General features: G+C 39.1%; 1 protein-coding gene across 1 annotated transcript in view; it reads right to left on the reverse strand.

Moving 5' to 3' along the window:
- Nucleotides 1-210: 210 nt before the first annotated feature.
- LOC109479902 (endothelin-converting enzyme 1-like) overlaps nt 211-16,598 on the reverse strand; it is a 17,839-nt gene continuing 1,451 nt past the window's right edge. The window contains exons 2-21 of the mRNA XM_019781954.1: nt 15,357-15,452; nt 14,695-14,839; nt 10,970-11,173; nt 10,420-10,502; nt 9,629-9,829; nt 7,941-8,123; nt 6,895-6,981; nt 6,157-6,290; nt 5,485-5,704; nt 4,773-4,871; nt 4,156-4,233; nt 3,855-3,958; nt 3,072-3,130; nt 2,799-2,850; nt 2,486-2,553; nt 1,736-1,860; nt 1,557-1,622; nt 1,162-1,257; nt 795-871; nt 211-432 (exon numbers count right to left, since the gene is read on the reverse strand). Of these exons, the coding sequence (XP_019637513.1) occupies nt 333-432; nt 795-871; nt 1,162-1,257; nt 1,557-1,622; nt 1,736-1,860; nt 2,486-2,553; nt 2,799-2,850; nt 3,072-3,130; nt 3,855-3,958; nt 4,156-4,233; nt 4,773-4,871; nt 5,485-5,704; nt 6,157-6,290; nt 6,895-6,981; nt 7,941-8,123; nt 9,629-9,829; nt 10,420-10,502; nt 10,970-11,173; nt 14,695-14,839; nt 15,357-15,452 (2,277 nt within the window). The 3' untranslated portion in view covers nt 211-332. The remainder of the gene's footprint in view (nt 433-794; nt 872-1,161; nt 1,258-1,556; nt 1,623-1,735; nt 1,861-2,485; nt 2,554-2,798; nt 2,851-3,071; nt 3,131-3,854; nt 3,959-4,155; nt 4,234-4,772; nt 4,872-5,484; nt 5,705-6,156; nt 6,291-6,894; nt 6,982-7,940; nt 8,124-9,628; nt 9,830-10,419; nt 10,503-10,969; nt 11,174-14,694; nt 14,840-15,356; nt 15,453-16,598) is intronic.

Here is a 16,598-nt window from a genome sequence, read left to right on the forward strand (position 1 = left end):
GCTGTATGGCACGTATCCATAGCTCTCTATGTCGCTGGAATAAACTGTACTTGGTTTAAACTGCAGCTTGGCCAGCAAACTGTGTTTACTACTAACTGGTCTCGTCTTTATTTGTGGGTTCTTACCATCATTACCTCTCAGCTTTAAGTCACATTTTCTTAGGAAAAGGCTTAAGTACCCTCAGTAGGAACATATTAAACTTTTAAGGAAAATCCCAGTCTGAATCACAATTATCTATACTTGTTACCTACATACAGTATAGTAGAGTTGTTCCACTTGTATTCAGACATGTCTCTGTAGTTAGGACAAATCTTATGCTGTGAGTTTAAACGTTACCAGACTTCACACTTGTCTTTAGGGTTCATGGTGCTTCCCACTGGACAGTTGAAGGCTCGGGCAAAGTCCTTGGAGTTGGATAAAGTGCCGATGACCCTGCACAAGATGAAGAACAAATGATGATAGCTTCCTATATACATAGTCCATGCTACTCCTTAGAGCTAAAACTTGGCAAGAGGATGTAAGTTTCAGGACTGTTTAACACTTTAGAAAACAATAACGAACATGTCCGTCACTTTTTTTTCATTTACTTCATAATTCACCACAAAACAAGGCTCATGAGAGTCACTCTGACAAATATGTTCAGCCTCATAACTGGATAAATAAGCAGAAATTAAGTTACATTTTGATATAACAATATAAGGAGAAACATATTGATTTTCTCAGTTAATACTGCAGTGAATCATCACATTCTGATAGCCATAACACAGAAAACGTAATTTTTTCACAAATCTTACCTCCACTTTGCAGGGCTGTGAGTGTCCGTTAACAAGGCCTCGTGGGCTATCTGTTCAGTCCTGCGATCACACCATACCTACAGGAGTGGCAGAAGGAATAATGTAATCAAGCTTTTAACCAATCAGCAGTTACTAATGCTGGGGAATGGAAAAGATGACTGACAATCTAGCATTACTGAAAGGTTACTGAAATCTCAGAGAACTATGAGCTGAACAAAAGCCATAAAATTAAAGACAAGTAGTTCAAGTCAGCACTGCCCCGAGACAATAAGACTGCTGAAGTATGAACATAAAAGATTATGCAAAAGAAATCAGTTTCATTGCAGACAAAAGTGTAGAAAGAAAGCAGTACTGTTGTAGTTCTTACCTGAGCGAAGGAAACAAAGAAAAGCTGGTTGTGACTGAGCCCTACAGCAGGTAGGGGCACCTCATCCCCGTTTCTTCTCTTCCAGTCTTCATAGGCCTGAATGGGAGGGAGGCAGGGAGTCAACAAATGCATAGGAACAGATAAATGTATGTTAGTTATCATCACCATTCCATGATTAGATTGTTTTCATTATGTTTGAATGAAGTGGCTGCCCCATCCAGTGGAATTGTACTGTGGTATACTGCAAGAGTACACATCTTACGGACCTTTAGTAAGAAGTGTTAATTTATGTCAAACTGAAAAATGCCCCACCACACATGTACAATGACGATATATTCTACAGAAAAGCCTTAAAACAGAGTGTACCGGGTACAGTGTACTCATAATTTCCTCACATGAAAAGCAGACTTCAAGCCTCCATTGTCAGCAATGTTCTCCCCTAACGTTTGTTTCCCATCAACCTGAAGGAAGGAAAAACAAACAGTAGTAAAAAAATAGCACAAAATCATATAGATTTCCACATAAGAAGCTAAAAATATAACGGGATATGATAAAAAGAAGCTGTGTTACTTACATGTTCCCCATTGATTGTATATCCTGAGTACTGGTCGACCATACACTGAGCTTGTTGTTTGAACTTTGCAACTGAGACATTGTTCCACCATGGCTTCAGGTTCCCGAACTTGTCAAACTCACGACCTGCAAACATTGTAGAAAAGAATCAAGTCAGTATTACCTTTCACTGTGGTTAGAGAATCTACAAAAAAATTAGAAAAAATTAATGATTTTTGTGGCATGCCAGTAGTGTCGCCAAATCTTAGAGGGGAATGTGAAATGATATGTCAAGGACCTCAATGTTGGTATATTATAATCATAAAGGCAAATGCAGCACAAAGTATTGCCCTGGTGTAACATAAAGGAGGATCATAGCAGGATCTAAAGATGTTTAAAGTTAAAACTTTTGTTCCAACACAAAAAATTCTCTAAGAGCTTTCGACCAGTCACTCTGGTCTTCCTCAGTAGACTGACCCAGTGAGGCTTGTCACGTGGCTTCTTTGAAGTGTGACGTCAACACTGGGTCAAAGGTATCTGGTAGACGATGACCCAGTGTTGACGTCACACTTCAAAGAAGCCATGAGACAAGCTTCACTGGGTCAGTCTACTGAGGAAGACCAGAGTGACTGGTCGAAAGCTCTAGGTGAGAGAATTTTTTGTGTTGGAACAAAAGTTTTAACTTTAAACATGTAACTACCAACACAGATGAACTTTCATGATAGGATCTAAAGATGTGCACTTTCATCCATCAAAGCATGTAGTGTTTTACCTGAGTCGTCAAATCCATGTGTCAGTTCATGTCCCATCACCACTCCAATGCCTCCAAAGTTCAGTGACCTTTTGGAATAGAACAGGTTATAAACAACTGAATCAAAAGCTTCCCAACTTTGCTCCGGCCATCATTACTTAGATGTATACAATGAATACAAAATAATAAGATGTAATTATTAGATATATGAGTTGATTTCTCAAGTTGAGGTACTGTTGACAATGCATTGTTTTAGGCTTTTGCACATGTCATTCTTGCCCTGTGATCTTATATTTTGCACCAGAGGAATTGTTATGCAGTACAATATACTTACTTTGGGCTGTTGGGGTCATAAAATGGTGGCTGTAGTATACCAGCTGGGAAGACTGGAAGGATAGAAACAGTCTGTTTTGGTACCAGCATTTTTGTGACAAAAGAAACACTGATTATTCATATTACTAGTGACAGTAAAATTTGCCAAAGAAACATTTTCAAATAGAGAACAAAATGTTTAACAATTGGCTTCTGACTGCAAAGAAATTGAAAGCATTCTAATCTTTTTTTCTAAGAACTCCCAACTTTTTACTGTCTGCTTGTAGAGACTTACCGATTTCATTCTTGTTGGGTGAGTAGTAGGCATTGACCTCAGGTGGGGTCATGGACCATCTAGCAAAGGAAAATTACACAGGAAGATCAATTCTTTGGAGTCAGCTCAGGTCAAGGAATGCAATTTTCTCAAGCTTAGGGCCTGGAATGCTGGCATGGGCACAGGAAATGAAGTGGAGCCCACATGGAGTGGGAAACAACATGAAGAATAGACTCGCAAAACATGTGACTGTGGAGTCCTACACAGGGCTCTAGCCAGCACCAGTTTTCCGTCAATTACCAGAACTTTGTGGCGTGTGATGGAAATTTTCTAAAACCAACCTTGACAGACAAAATTGACAAAAATCTTGGGTAAAAATATGAAAATATCCAAAGAACTACTGACAACCACTCTCAATGCCATGATTTGCCTCTCAAAATGTGGGAAATTGCATTTTTGAAGGCTTGAAGATCCGAAATTTCCCCGGGGAGCATGCCCCCAGACCTCCCTACATTGCGAGCGCCTCCCCAAATCTGATGATGGACCTGGGCTGATGGTAAAAAACTTCAAGATGGCTGGAGCCCTGGCCCTATATAAAAAGACTACCAGCACATGATGAGTATTAAGTTCATAAAAACCCTTTTGGAAACTAGTTTCTAAGCTGCAACCAACTTTGAATATAACATACTGTATCAAATACGGCTGCTATCTGAGTTCATCAACCTATCAGTTTATGTGTAGTTAGTATTACTTGCTTGACTTTAGGCTCCAGAGATGGTGATGATGATGATGGGTATTACTTACTTCCTTCTGTCCACTGGTTGTCTCAACTTCTTCATGTTTTTGAGGACGTCAACGGCCAAAAATCTGACGTAGTTCCCAAAGTAGTCGTCGGCTCTCATTTCAAGCTGGACAGAAGAAAGAGGACAAAATCCACGCCATATTATTAATATGTGTATTACTTAAGATATCAAGTAATATCTTCCACAACCAAGAATTGAAGCATTGTGTCATACTGATTCTACAACTGTTACTGTAATTTGTAAAAAAAAGTGACTTCCTCTAAAACAACTGTTACATCAATACAAAAAGACTTTGGTCTCACCAGTTCATATTTCTCGTCTAGTTTTTCAGGATCGAGGATGTAGTCTGGAAAGCCAATCATATCATAGACGGCCTCAGCCTGTAATACAGTACACAATAGTACTGCTTAATTCATAACATTGCCACCATTAACATTACATTTAGCTACAAGGACACCACTGATTTCATATAATGATGACCACTTTATGAAACTCAAAGAGCTGAAACACCAAACCAAGTCATTGTCTGGTTAATTCCATACATTATATAGGCCACATCAATAAAAAACGGTCTGGGCATCCTATTGACTGTAGCCCCAAATGCTACGATAGGAGCCATGAAGTCAACACAAAAGACTGGGTTATTATTTAAACAATGAATTTTGAACTTTTAATCAATCCTCTGCATTGATAGATGGAAAAACTGCAGGAACTAGGAAGAAAAGGAATTTCCTCAACTGTTGGCCAACAGTTAAGGACAAAATATGAACATTTTTGAGTTGATTGAGAACCAGAATCATTTTTTGCAAATCAGAAAAAAATGCAGAGGGGAATCCGAGAACCAACAAATTAAATTGGTGTGGCCTTATCAACTGCGAATGACCTATCCTTCTGACAAGACTCGCAATTTCTATCTGACCTTGTCCTCAGCTGCCCTCCTGGTTTCATCGTCCATCCACTGCAGGTTTGGCAGGTTTCTGATGAAGGCTCTCTTCACATCACCTATCATCTCCTCAGCCTGGACATGGGCAATCAAACAGCTTATAACCTTTCCCTGATAACTTTGTAACAAAATGGTGCAGCTCTCAGCAAGAATCACAATCATGAAAACAAAATTATGGATCATAAGATACCCAAACCAAATCTCAAATCGTATACATGAACTATTTGCCATTATTACTGTACACATTTACACACAGCGTAATATATTTCTTCAAGTTGGAAGAATATTTGGGGTTTGAAGACATTCCATATAACTTAAATTCACAAGCTGTAAAGGCTTCCACCTTTCCAAAAATAATTTCATTAGGTTGGTAGAACATACTATGAGGATATTGGATGTTCTTTTACACATTGTCAACAATAATGTCTCTCACCTGCTTACATTTTAATGTCTATTAGATAAGGGAGGATACAAAGTTAGCCAAATTTAGAAAATTTAGTGTTCTTGTTGCAAAAGTGCCACCTGCATCAGCTACATATAGCAGCAAGAAGCAGAAGTCCAGTTATAGAAGCTCTGAGGAAGGTGTCTCACAGTCACAGACATTGAAATGTAAGCAGGTGAGAGACATTTATTTACTGGCTGTGAAAAAGAAAATCCCAGTATCAGCTGTGAAGACTGCTGCACATACCTTGGCCTTGCTGTTGTGAAAAGCTTCCCTCACAAACATGGCTCCCAGGGCGAACCCAACCACCTCGTTTGTCTCAGAGATGCACTCCTTCCAGGTGGCTTCTCTCTCCGTCTTCCCCGTCAGGACCTCCGTCATCTTGTGTCCTGCGTCCTGGAAGGGTTTACTGAGGTACGGTGACAACAGGGACACTACCTTCCAGAGCAGGTAGTTGTTCAACACACTGTGAAGAACAGGAAAAACAATCATTAGATTTAAGACTGTTATACTTTCTTGTCTACCCGAGGCATTGCCATAACAGATAAAAGATGTACACTAATCTCTTTCACAAATTCTTCATTTGTAGGCTACATTTTCTAGATCATCCAGAAATTTCTTCAGAAAATAATTGTTTGCATGATTGGCCAGTTAGAACTAAAGAAGTACGATTTTTTGTATAAGCATAATGTATTTAATACATGTGTATGGGGGAAAGGGGTGGATAGCATTCAGCACCAAGGACAGAGTCCACAGGATACGGTGTGTGTGTTTAAAGTAGTTCTAACAAATAAGAGATGAGTGTATTTTGTGTATTGCCATTCACATGCAAACAAGCTTAATACTTGGATACTCTATCTCACAAACACAGATCTCAAAACATTCTTATCAGCTGCATGGTTATCATATATTACTTACTGGTTTGGAGTTCTGTTGACTAGTTTGGTGACATGGTGTAGGTACTCAGGTGCATACACCACCAGCTGTTCTGATGGGTTGATACTTATCCCTGTGTTTTTCAGCATCGTGGTGAAGTACAGGGTCCAGTTGATCTGGGGAAACAATGTCAGTAGGGTACTCTCTTTAAAAAGTCGAGTCAACAGGACGGATTCTAGAGCTTTCAACCAGTCACTCTGGTCATCCACTATAGACTGAGGAAGACCATTCTAGTGACTGGTCAATAGCTCTGAAAACCATTCTTTGTGTTGGAATAAAATAGTATTGAAAGTCTTGGCAAATGGCATACCATTCCTGACCAAAGTCCCTTTCACTACTAGATGTCCGTTCTTTAAGCACAAGTCAAGGACCTTTCCACATGAACATGCCTGTAGCCAGGATTTTGAAGGGGGGGGGGGTTCTTCCCACTGCTTGAGCGACCAGCGAGCGCTGTAGGCGAGAGGTTTCTAGGGGGTCCAGGGGCCATTTAATTTCCTACGATTCCAGTCTTGCTGGTGACACGAATCAGTCCATCTTTTAAAGAAAAATCTTAAGATAAAAAAGTGGACCTTTGAGCCTTTGGGCATGATGAAGGTGTGCTCAAGCTCCTAAAGGATTTTATGCAGTGTTGCAAGAAAACTTTTATCAGGTCAGAATAATGATAGAGGGAGGGGGTAATACTAAGTATGTATGATTATCTGAGTACAGAGATGGTCTCACCATAGGTGCCATACCCTGCAGGATGCTGAGGTTATATCTGTGGTACATGATCTCCTGGTCTCGTCTCTGATCATCTGGTGTTGTTATCTACATTGAACACACACAGGAAAAACAGGAGTTATGAGGAAAATTTTATGATGCCCAAATCTACCTCTATCTTGTCTTCCAAATGAAAGTTTTTGTGAATTTTTCACCATCCTTTCCATGAGGTCACAAGTAAGATCTATTTGTTTCTGAAGGAAATTTCAGAAATGTTTTTCACTCCAGTTTGGAACAAACTGTTTTTGCATCACCAATTATATAACCATTTTCATTTTCATCATCCAATTGTACATCATGCTATACGAAAGCTGAAAGGTAGATTTGATTTCAATAACTCTTGGCACTTGAAAATCCAAAAATCCAATTAAGTTAATCAATGTGAGCTTTTGTTTGGCAGAGTAGATTATTTTCTAATTTCTTTTCCATTATCTAGTGGGTGACAAAGACAGTTACAACAGACAGTACTAAATGATATCACAAGCTGATTGGATCTCCAAACGTCATTCATCAAAGCAAATTACATGTACAACTCAATTTCCCAGCTTCTTCTAGCTGTAAAATACATGAATGGAAGGGAATCTTTTTACGCTCAATGCATATCACTTGGAAATACACTTCCTGTTCAATGGTGAACAGTTAACAGCTGAAAATAGTCACAATTGGGAGAAGACAATTTTTAATGCCCTTGCACAGAACTACATTGTGTACTGTCTTCTGAATTAGTGGAAACTAATTGACGAATGTCCTATACTACATGCTTAAAGTGAAGATAGGCAACCAGCTATATCTCTCACAATGCTGGTAAATATAATTGCAATTATCATGATTATGCACTGAAAAAAAGTAACCTTTAGCACACTGAAGTAGCATTTGTGTACCTACTTGGTACGGGGTTAGGCAGAAGGAAGAAAGTTAAATGAAACACAAACCCTCTGAAATGACTCATAGAATGCATTCAATGTTATTCAGATCTGTATATTACAAGATTTCAACAGCATCCTTACATTTGCCAGCTCTATCTCAAAATCCAGAACTTCGCTCATCAGCATCATGGTCTCATTGCGGTCACCTCCCAGCAGAATGCCGAGCTCTGTCATGTACGCCAGGTACGCCACCAGAACCTCATCTGTCTCGCTTTTGTTCAGGTAGTAGTCTCTGTCGGGGAGGCCTAACCCTCCCTGGTCAACCTGATATGTGAAAATCAGTCATTGTAAAGTGTAATAACTCTTGTTTAGGTAATGATCTCTGTCAGAGAGTCCCAACCCTCCCTGGTCAACCTGGAACAGGAAAATCAGTCATAGTAAAAACTCTTGTTTGGGTAGTAGTCTCTGTCCAGGATCTAGGAGTCCTAACCCTCCCTGGTCAACCTGGTACAGAAATCTTAACTTTATAGTGTATGTAACATTGGGCTTTTCAATATTCATCCATCCATTTTTCCAGTCATAAGCATGAGTATCATTTGTTCTTTCACTCACAAAGCTCCAAATGCAACATCTTCTTAATAATAATGCTGGCAATCATTACAACAATATACATATGTATATATGTATATGTATATACAACAACAATATATATATGTAGTATACTGAATTAAAGAAGACATAAATAAGCAAAAAAGTGTCAAAAATCATATTTTTTTGGACGATAGATTGATAAAAAAGGACAAAATTTACATCTGCAAGCATGACGCAAGTGCTGGGAAGATTTAATTGGCATTTAGATGTCTCCAGGGACATAGCCAATTAATCTCTGTCGTGAATTCTTGAGAATTCTGGCTGAAGTTCCCCGAATTGGAATCCTCTTTGTACCGAGAAACATCAATTTTTACAGTCCTTGGGACTCCACCACATGGGGGGAGGGCACTTAATGAACCCTCTTGAGAGTGTCAGATTGATTCGAGGTACGGGGAGTGCAGTTGTAGATTGGTGACCGCACATCAAAGGCATCAAGGTAAACGACCAAACTCACTATATCCCGACTCAATTTGAAGACACTACGATTACAATGCTTGGCATCAGACAATCCCGTGATACTCTGCCAACTAATTTTCTAGCTTAGGTTATACACTGACCTCCCAGAAGGACACTAGAAGGGGAAAATGTGGCATTCGAACACTCGCTCGCCAACTCCACACACCTACACGCCATTTTGGTGACGTAGATTGTGCCCCTTGCATTAGGAGGAGGTAATTGTTTGGCAGAGCCGCCATTCCTAATAACATGTTTCTAGCACCTGTCACTCTCAAGAGGGTTCTCTTAAGTGTCCTCCTCCCCCGTGAGAGCTGATTCAGTCCCAAGGACTGTACAAAGTTAAGTTTCCCGGTGCAATTAAAGCATAGTGTGTATTTTTTTACCAATTTACCTAAAACAATAAACAATGCCCAGAGAAAGTCTAGAAAGGTAACATTTGCAAAGCAAATACATAATGTTAATCTTCGCATATGGTCTGCTCTAGATGTATCTGTTAATTCTTACTCAAACACATTCATATGGTCAGACAGGAGTCTAAATACCTCCTGCTATAAAATTGAAACATGATGTCAACCAACACTAGTTACCATGGTGACAGACATCTGTTTCAGGTCATTGACCTTATTTGTTTAGGAAGAAGAGGAAGAAGGAACAGAGCAAAAACAATCATTATGTTTCCCTTCTGCGAAGGTACATGTACATATAATGAACACAAAACTCACTTGGAAGATGTTTACAGAGGAGTTTCTGTCGTCGGTTCCAACCCATGCAGAAAAGAGCGGGCTCAAGTCGAACTGCTGGTGTAGTCTGTTGAACAGAGCGGAGAAATTCCAGGTTTCTTCGTTCCATGTTCCCGTGGCGTTCCACCCGCCCAGGTCTGTGATGATGTCCAGCAGTGGTTTGGCACCTAATTCTTCTACTGTCTGTTATGTTCATCAACAAGGTAACGACTTATCAGTGACATAGTCAAATACAAGTTTAATTTTCAGCTATACTGATTTTAGTTTACCTTTCTCTTTTATGTTGGTTGTATGATTTTCTTTTTTATACAAATTGTACAGTGTATTTGATTTGTGTTATGTATCCCTGGGCCCCTTTGAAAATCAACAACTAATGTTGAAGGGGCCACCAAGGTGTTTCAAGATGTAAGAAATGAATAAATAAATAAACAAGTAATAACATCACAACTGTGCTATGCTATACTGTTAAAATTGTGTAACTCAGATTGGTTTGTAGGAATTAATGTGGCCACGACAATCACTTCCAGGATGAAATTCAAAAAGCCCCTTTCGTTAAAACAATAAAAGCTACAGATAACAACAAAACAAAGATTTCAGACATCTGGGAAGTATGCAATCCTCAGCTTCCATTTGATCTCTTATTTTTCACCCACCCATGTGCTGTCAACCTACTCTGAACAGACACACAGACGAACCCACAGTTCATTACCCACAGGTAGCAAGTTCAGTACATAATGTACCAGATTTCCATCCAGAAATTGTATGAAACTCACATTGTTTGCGTCCATGCAGGAGAGATAGTACAGCTTGGCTTTCTTCTCTGCTTGGCTGACAGCTTTGTCAAGGTCAAGCTCCTCTGAACGTGGAAACAATCAGAAATCATGGTTAAATGTGCAAAGCACTGCAAACGTATTGTTTGCTGTAAAGCTGTATTAAACAATGGTCTTTTATAATACCCCAAAAAGGATGTCACTTGACAAAACAAAGGCAGTTTGAAGTAAATTGTTACAGCAAATCTTAGCGAAACAATTAGGAAAATTAATATTTAGAAGGAATGGAGGGCTTTATGATGGCTTGATTGCAACTAATACTCATACTATTAGTATGAACAACTGTTCAGTTACTAAAAAGTCTACTGCAGTGATGAAGGGACCCCCCCCCCACGAAGCCCATCTTTGCACTTGACCTTAATCTCCCCAACGGTAACCTGCCTGCCAAAAATCATGAACATCGAGCCATGCCTTCAAGAGTTATGCCGTTAAATCCACAGTCTCCCACACTAAAGCAGACTGACATAAAAGGCAATAAAGATATTTTACTCACCGAGCACTGTTCTCATGACTTGCTGGTTTTCCGCCCACAGTTGACCGAATGTTCCCCAGCGAGTTTTCCCGTCTGGGATGGGGTGACTGCGGATCCAGCCCTGGCACGCGTACTGGTAGAAGTTGTCGCACGGGTCGATGGACATGTTCATGGAGGACATGAGTTTGCTCGCCACCATGACACAGTGCGGGGTCAGGCACACCTCTGTGGGAGGGTTAAAAATTATCATCTAAGTCACAGAAGGTTAACCCTTAGAATGCCAAGGCAAATTAGACTGGTCTAGTAGGACATGTTTTGTCTGGGTTTACAAGCAAAGTTGCCTGACACTTTCACATTTAATTACATTTCAAAGGGACCACAGTCTGTTAGAGGGGATTTTAAGCTTACATGTGCTTGACAATTTTGTTTCTTCAGTGTGGTTTTGTACATTACAGGAGATCTTCCTTGTATGAGGAATAATAAGTATCCTCATGCAAGTTTTACTTTGTTAAACAGTGCTGTATTAGTTGGATTACTAGAGATTTCCAAAGTCTAAAAAAAAAAGAAAGAAAAAAAAAGATAATCCCTACCTAACGACCCAATTTTTTTCAGGACTGAAACAGGAAACACAGCACTTTTTACCTCCATGAAAAATGGAGGTATTGTTTTTGGTGTGTCTGTCTGTATGTATGTATGTCTGTCTGTCTGTCTGTCTGTGTGTCTGTCTGTGTGTGTGTGTTTCCGCAACTTTGTGGTCAGCATAACTTCAGAACGCCTTTATGGATTATGATGATATTTGGTATGTTGGTAAGTCTTAGGAAGACAAACGTCAAGGTCAAATATGGGCCTCCTGGTGGATGACCTTGGTACTGCAGCAGAACTTCCGGTTTTTGTATCTTTTGTCCTGAACATGCTATGGTCTTGATGTTTTGGTGACAGATTGCTTTTCCGGTCAGGAATAAATGATGTGAGTTTGGTCCCCCTAGCAGCTTGTTCTTGAACTGCAGGGCACTTTCTGGCGAAATGTTTAAAAGCCAATTAGTCCAGATAGGAACAACATATTTTCATAATTTTTGGTGTGTAGGTAGCTGAAAGAGAGATGTACATGATTAAATGCAAATTATGCAAATGAGGACTTTATTTGCATAATTAATGAGGAAATTCTATGATTACAGTGTTTTACATTATACTACTTCCATATATGTACTGTATGTAACCTATGGCAGGCAGAACATAAACAGATACTAATTATGCAAATGATGACCTAATTTGCATAATTTATGCAAAAATTCTATGATTTCTTAATGGTGAATAATGGGAATGTCATACTTGGGACATCTGTAAGTTAATCAAAAGTTAACATACATCACGATGCCTATATCATGTTTGTTTGTTTGTTTGTTTGTTTATTTAGATCTCCATTAGTATGGAAGTCAACTCCATACTATTCTTCCTGGAGTCCACATATGTTAATGCGGAGATTTACATTTACATATCAAGCCCATATTTCATGGAGGTATGAAGTCTCGGAATTCTTGTTCCCTAGGCCTTCCAATGCCAAGGCCAATTAAATTGGCACTACTAGGACATGTTTTGTCTGGGTTTACAGGCAAACTTTGCCTGACACTTTCACATTCAAAGTTAAATGGATAGTCATTTATTTTTGAACAGAAGTATTAGGAGAAAGATATCCTGTAATGAACAGGACCACACAGAAGAAACAAAATCGTCAAGCATGAGGGCCTGCAACTAGTGCAAGGGGGGTAGTGATTACGAATTACGCAAATTTTTCGCCGCCTATTACGAATTATGTTAAAGTCTCAGAGCTGATTACAACTTTACGATTTGCGGCTACATGTAATGTCCAATTACGAATTACGTTGATTTTTGTGGAGGCTGCCTACGAATTACGAAGTCTAAAACGGCCTGATTACGCCTTACGAAAAAGGGCTTGCAGGCCCTCAAGCATGTGTAAGCTTAAAATCCCTTAAAACCCCCTCTAAAAGACTGCGGTCTCTTTGAAATGTAATTATATTGCACCTTGTTTAATGCAACAGGTACAGTATATTTGCTTAGTACATATCGTATTTCGTGTTTGTTTTGGAAATCTCCAAGGACCTTTCGGAACAGCTGGTGTCCTCTGTGTAGATTTAATCCAGTCTGAAAGGTTTTCAGGTCAAAGTAAAGACTGTCCTTTACATTAAGTGTGCAATATATGTGTATATGAGAGATGGTAAGTGGCTTGCTGGAGTAGAGAAACAGGTTGAATGACAAGCTAAGAGCTTTTCCCAAAGCTTTTTGGCAAAGAGAAAAACACTTATTCTAGTGTTTATGTAAAATTTACTGGTACAATAAAATAAAACAGAAAATCTAGAAATATTTTATTGTGACAAATACAGATTATAAAATAAAACAGAAAATCTAGTGAGAAAATGCACCATCAGTGACAAAACATCAGCAGCTGTTGTGAGAAAATTTATGACATACTGGTAGTAAGTACTGTTTTACATTATTCCGTTTTACTCTAGTACAAAATGATAGGATAGATTTTGTTAGCCTGCGGTGTAGAAGTCAAAGTTATGATATTTGACCTTTAAATGAAACACTATGTGAATATAAGCCTGGAGAAATGACCCCTACATACGTGGAACGACTTGATTTACTTTTATGGAACCCAGCTGAGAAGGATGAAATGACCAGGTCAAAACCACACCAGATCCAGTTCACACACTGAACAGTGTGTAATTACATATACCATGTATGCTTCATTCTTTCCAACTTATACTCAAGTAGTACGTTAAGTTTGGAATGATAAAGTTTTACTACATGTTTTAATTCTCATGGAGAATTTACTAAATAGAAGCTTGTTATCCAGAAACAACTGTAGCTTCCTGCTGGTACAGTATAAATAGAATTGTCAAGTAGCACATGGAAATAGATGCAGCATGTCAGTTGTAGCCATGCACAGCAGGTGTTCATCAGTGGTGGACGTGTAGAACATAAGCTCATATTGTTTCAACACAATATAATGAGCAAACAGCTTTAAATATGTGAGAAAAATAAGGGCAACAATCTTGCAAAACCCTACAGGGAGCTTAAAACAAAGTGGTCTTCTATGTAACAGCAACTGAAGTGGACAAATTGGAAGTCACTTGTTTATCAAGAAAATAATATGCATTCGCTCAGCAGGAACCTAAGCACTTAATAACATAACACCACTTGTAAAATTCCATACACAATTAAGGGTACTGACAGGCTGAGCCCTTTATGTGGTTTGGCTCTCCAAGTATAGATAATAGGGTATGACAGAAGAAAATGTAAAAAGGCATGTGGAAAGTAAGAGGAATCTTGAGCCACTTTGGAAATTGTCAATTATTATTACCAGAACATTCTACTGAAATTCTGTCTTGTACTTTAGCATTATTCATCAATTCAAGAAGATTTAATTTGATTTGTAACAGTTACACCAAACTTTGTTTGTGCTGATTACCATGATTTCAATTACATACTTCTCTGAATAAATGTAAAGTAATCTTGTTTTGGAGCCAAACAATATTTCCAATGTCCAAATCTACTGAGGAAGACCAGAGTGACTGGTCGAAAGCTCTAGGTGAGAGAATTTCTTTGTGTTGGAACAAAAGTTTTAACTTTAAACATGTAACTCCAACGCAGATGAACTTTCATGATAATCTTTCCAATGTACCATCATTAACCATAATGTAACAACTTGCTCAAAGTGTACCTACCTTTCCTACCGACTGCTGCTCCATACAACGCCCCCAGTATGATACAGGTTAACCCCAGAAGGCAGCTCAGGATGATGAGGATCCGTTCTAAGGACGTCCACTGGCCCCACTTCCCCAAGAACAGCGTCTTTGTTCTCAGCTTAACCTGCGAATAGGACGCCAACAAATTTGCTGCCATTTTCAGTCTACGAAACGTTGGACCTATATTCTTACAACTTTATTATTTACTGTCAACAATTCACTATTTTGTTAAAGCCTGTACAACGGCAAGTGTTGAAGTTTAAAATTCTTTGCAAAAAAATATCTGCAGCATTCTTCCAGCATGTCATACGACAATCAAAATGATGTCTATTGCAAAAGCACATCAGCAGAACGAACTTCATCTGTGCAAAACCCCCGTTTTTTTGCAGTTTTCGTTGGATTTTTGGTCACCGTTGCATCAGAATCTTGTCTTTTGCAGCAGACACTGATATATTTTCTGACATAACATATAGGAACTACAGATGGGATGTTAACCTTATAGCGAATACGACCCTATACAAGATGTTCTGCCGAAGTGCTATGCACAATACATTATGGGTTTCGTGTAGGTGCTGTACGTTCTGCCAACGTGCTCATTGCGAGTGGCAAATTCAGTAAAATGGAATAATTGTGCTATTTACAGGTGGAACATCCTCCATGGGGGTGCCACCCTGGGAGCTCGCGTTGCTGGCCGGAATGTCGTCCTCCACGTTCTCGTGGCGCTTGTACTCAGTCATCTGCAGTAACAACAAGGGTCTATTCATTTATTGAGATCTATCACATTTGTGAAAGGATTGGCATAACAGGTGACTATCACCTTTTCAAGATGTCAACCATGAGACTAGCCTGTAAGGTTTAAACCACTCACACCAGGAAGGACTCACTGAGGACTCCTGCTCTTTTCCATAAGTGTGGTGCGTGGAATCTTTAGCGTGCTTGAGGTATGACTCTACTCACATACAGGACCTCCGGTTTTATGTTCCAACGTTAACTGATGAGTACTAGGTAACTAGGTACCTGAAGGTAGGTACTCTTTATCACCTGAGTGGAGTGTAGAAGTAGGTGTAGAGTGCTTTTGTCAAGGACACAATACTGGGGCCTGCCAGTTATATCTAAATTGTCATTTTACAACGCATAAGGAGCAATGTGCACTGAGATCTAGACCTTCAAAATATACTATATTGTGAACCCTTTCTCAAGTTTCTGCAGCGCATAAGAATTGATCAGGTATACACTGCTAATAACATGCAGGGATCAGTGAAGGTAATACAACAGTCTCAGTGTTCATAATGCTCCAGGATCCATAACATATCATGTCAACAAACTAATATCTTTGGATAGTTGACACAATAGAATGACACTGATCTATAAGTTACTGCTGCCTGTGATAAATGTTTGCAAGCATTTCAAATATAACCTCAGTCTGTAGCTATAAAACAGAAATAATAAGGGTACAAAATTCTGTCAACAAAAAGGGAGTGAGTGAAGATAAGTATAGTTTTGTAATGTGATAGCATATTAGCATGAAATGTTTTTAAAACCCTTAAAACAATTCACCATTTAGTTAAAGCTGCAAGTGTTGAAGTTAAAATGTTCATTGTTTGCAGTATTCTTCCAGAAAGTTCGGAGTAAATGTCATATGACAATCAAAAAGATCTCTGTAGCAAACAGCAAGTACACGATTCAAACTTTGCCTTACCAAAGTGAATCTCTGTTATCAACAACAGCAAATACAGTGGGTTTGTCTTTCAAATAGCACTTAGACAGTGATGTTTTAACAATTTACACTTTGACTCTGACAACCTTTTAAACTAGCCTCCTTCGCAGTCTTGGTGGGTGTCGGCGTTATTTTTTCTCTGAGCGACACGAGTAATATGCCGCCG

The sequence above is a fragment of the Branchiostoma belcheri genome, unplaced genomic scaffold, assembly GCF_001625305.1.
Source record: "Branchiostoma belcheri isolate BF01 breed outbred unplaced genomic scaffold, Haploidv18h27 scaffold5, whole genome shotgun sequence".
Taxonomy (NCBI): Eukaryota; Metazoa; Chordata; class Leptocardii; order Amphioxiformes; family Branchiostomatidae; genus Branchiostoma; species Branchiostoma belcheri.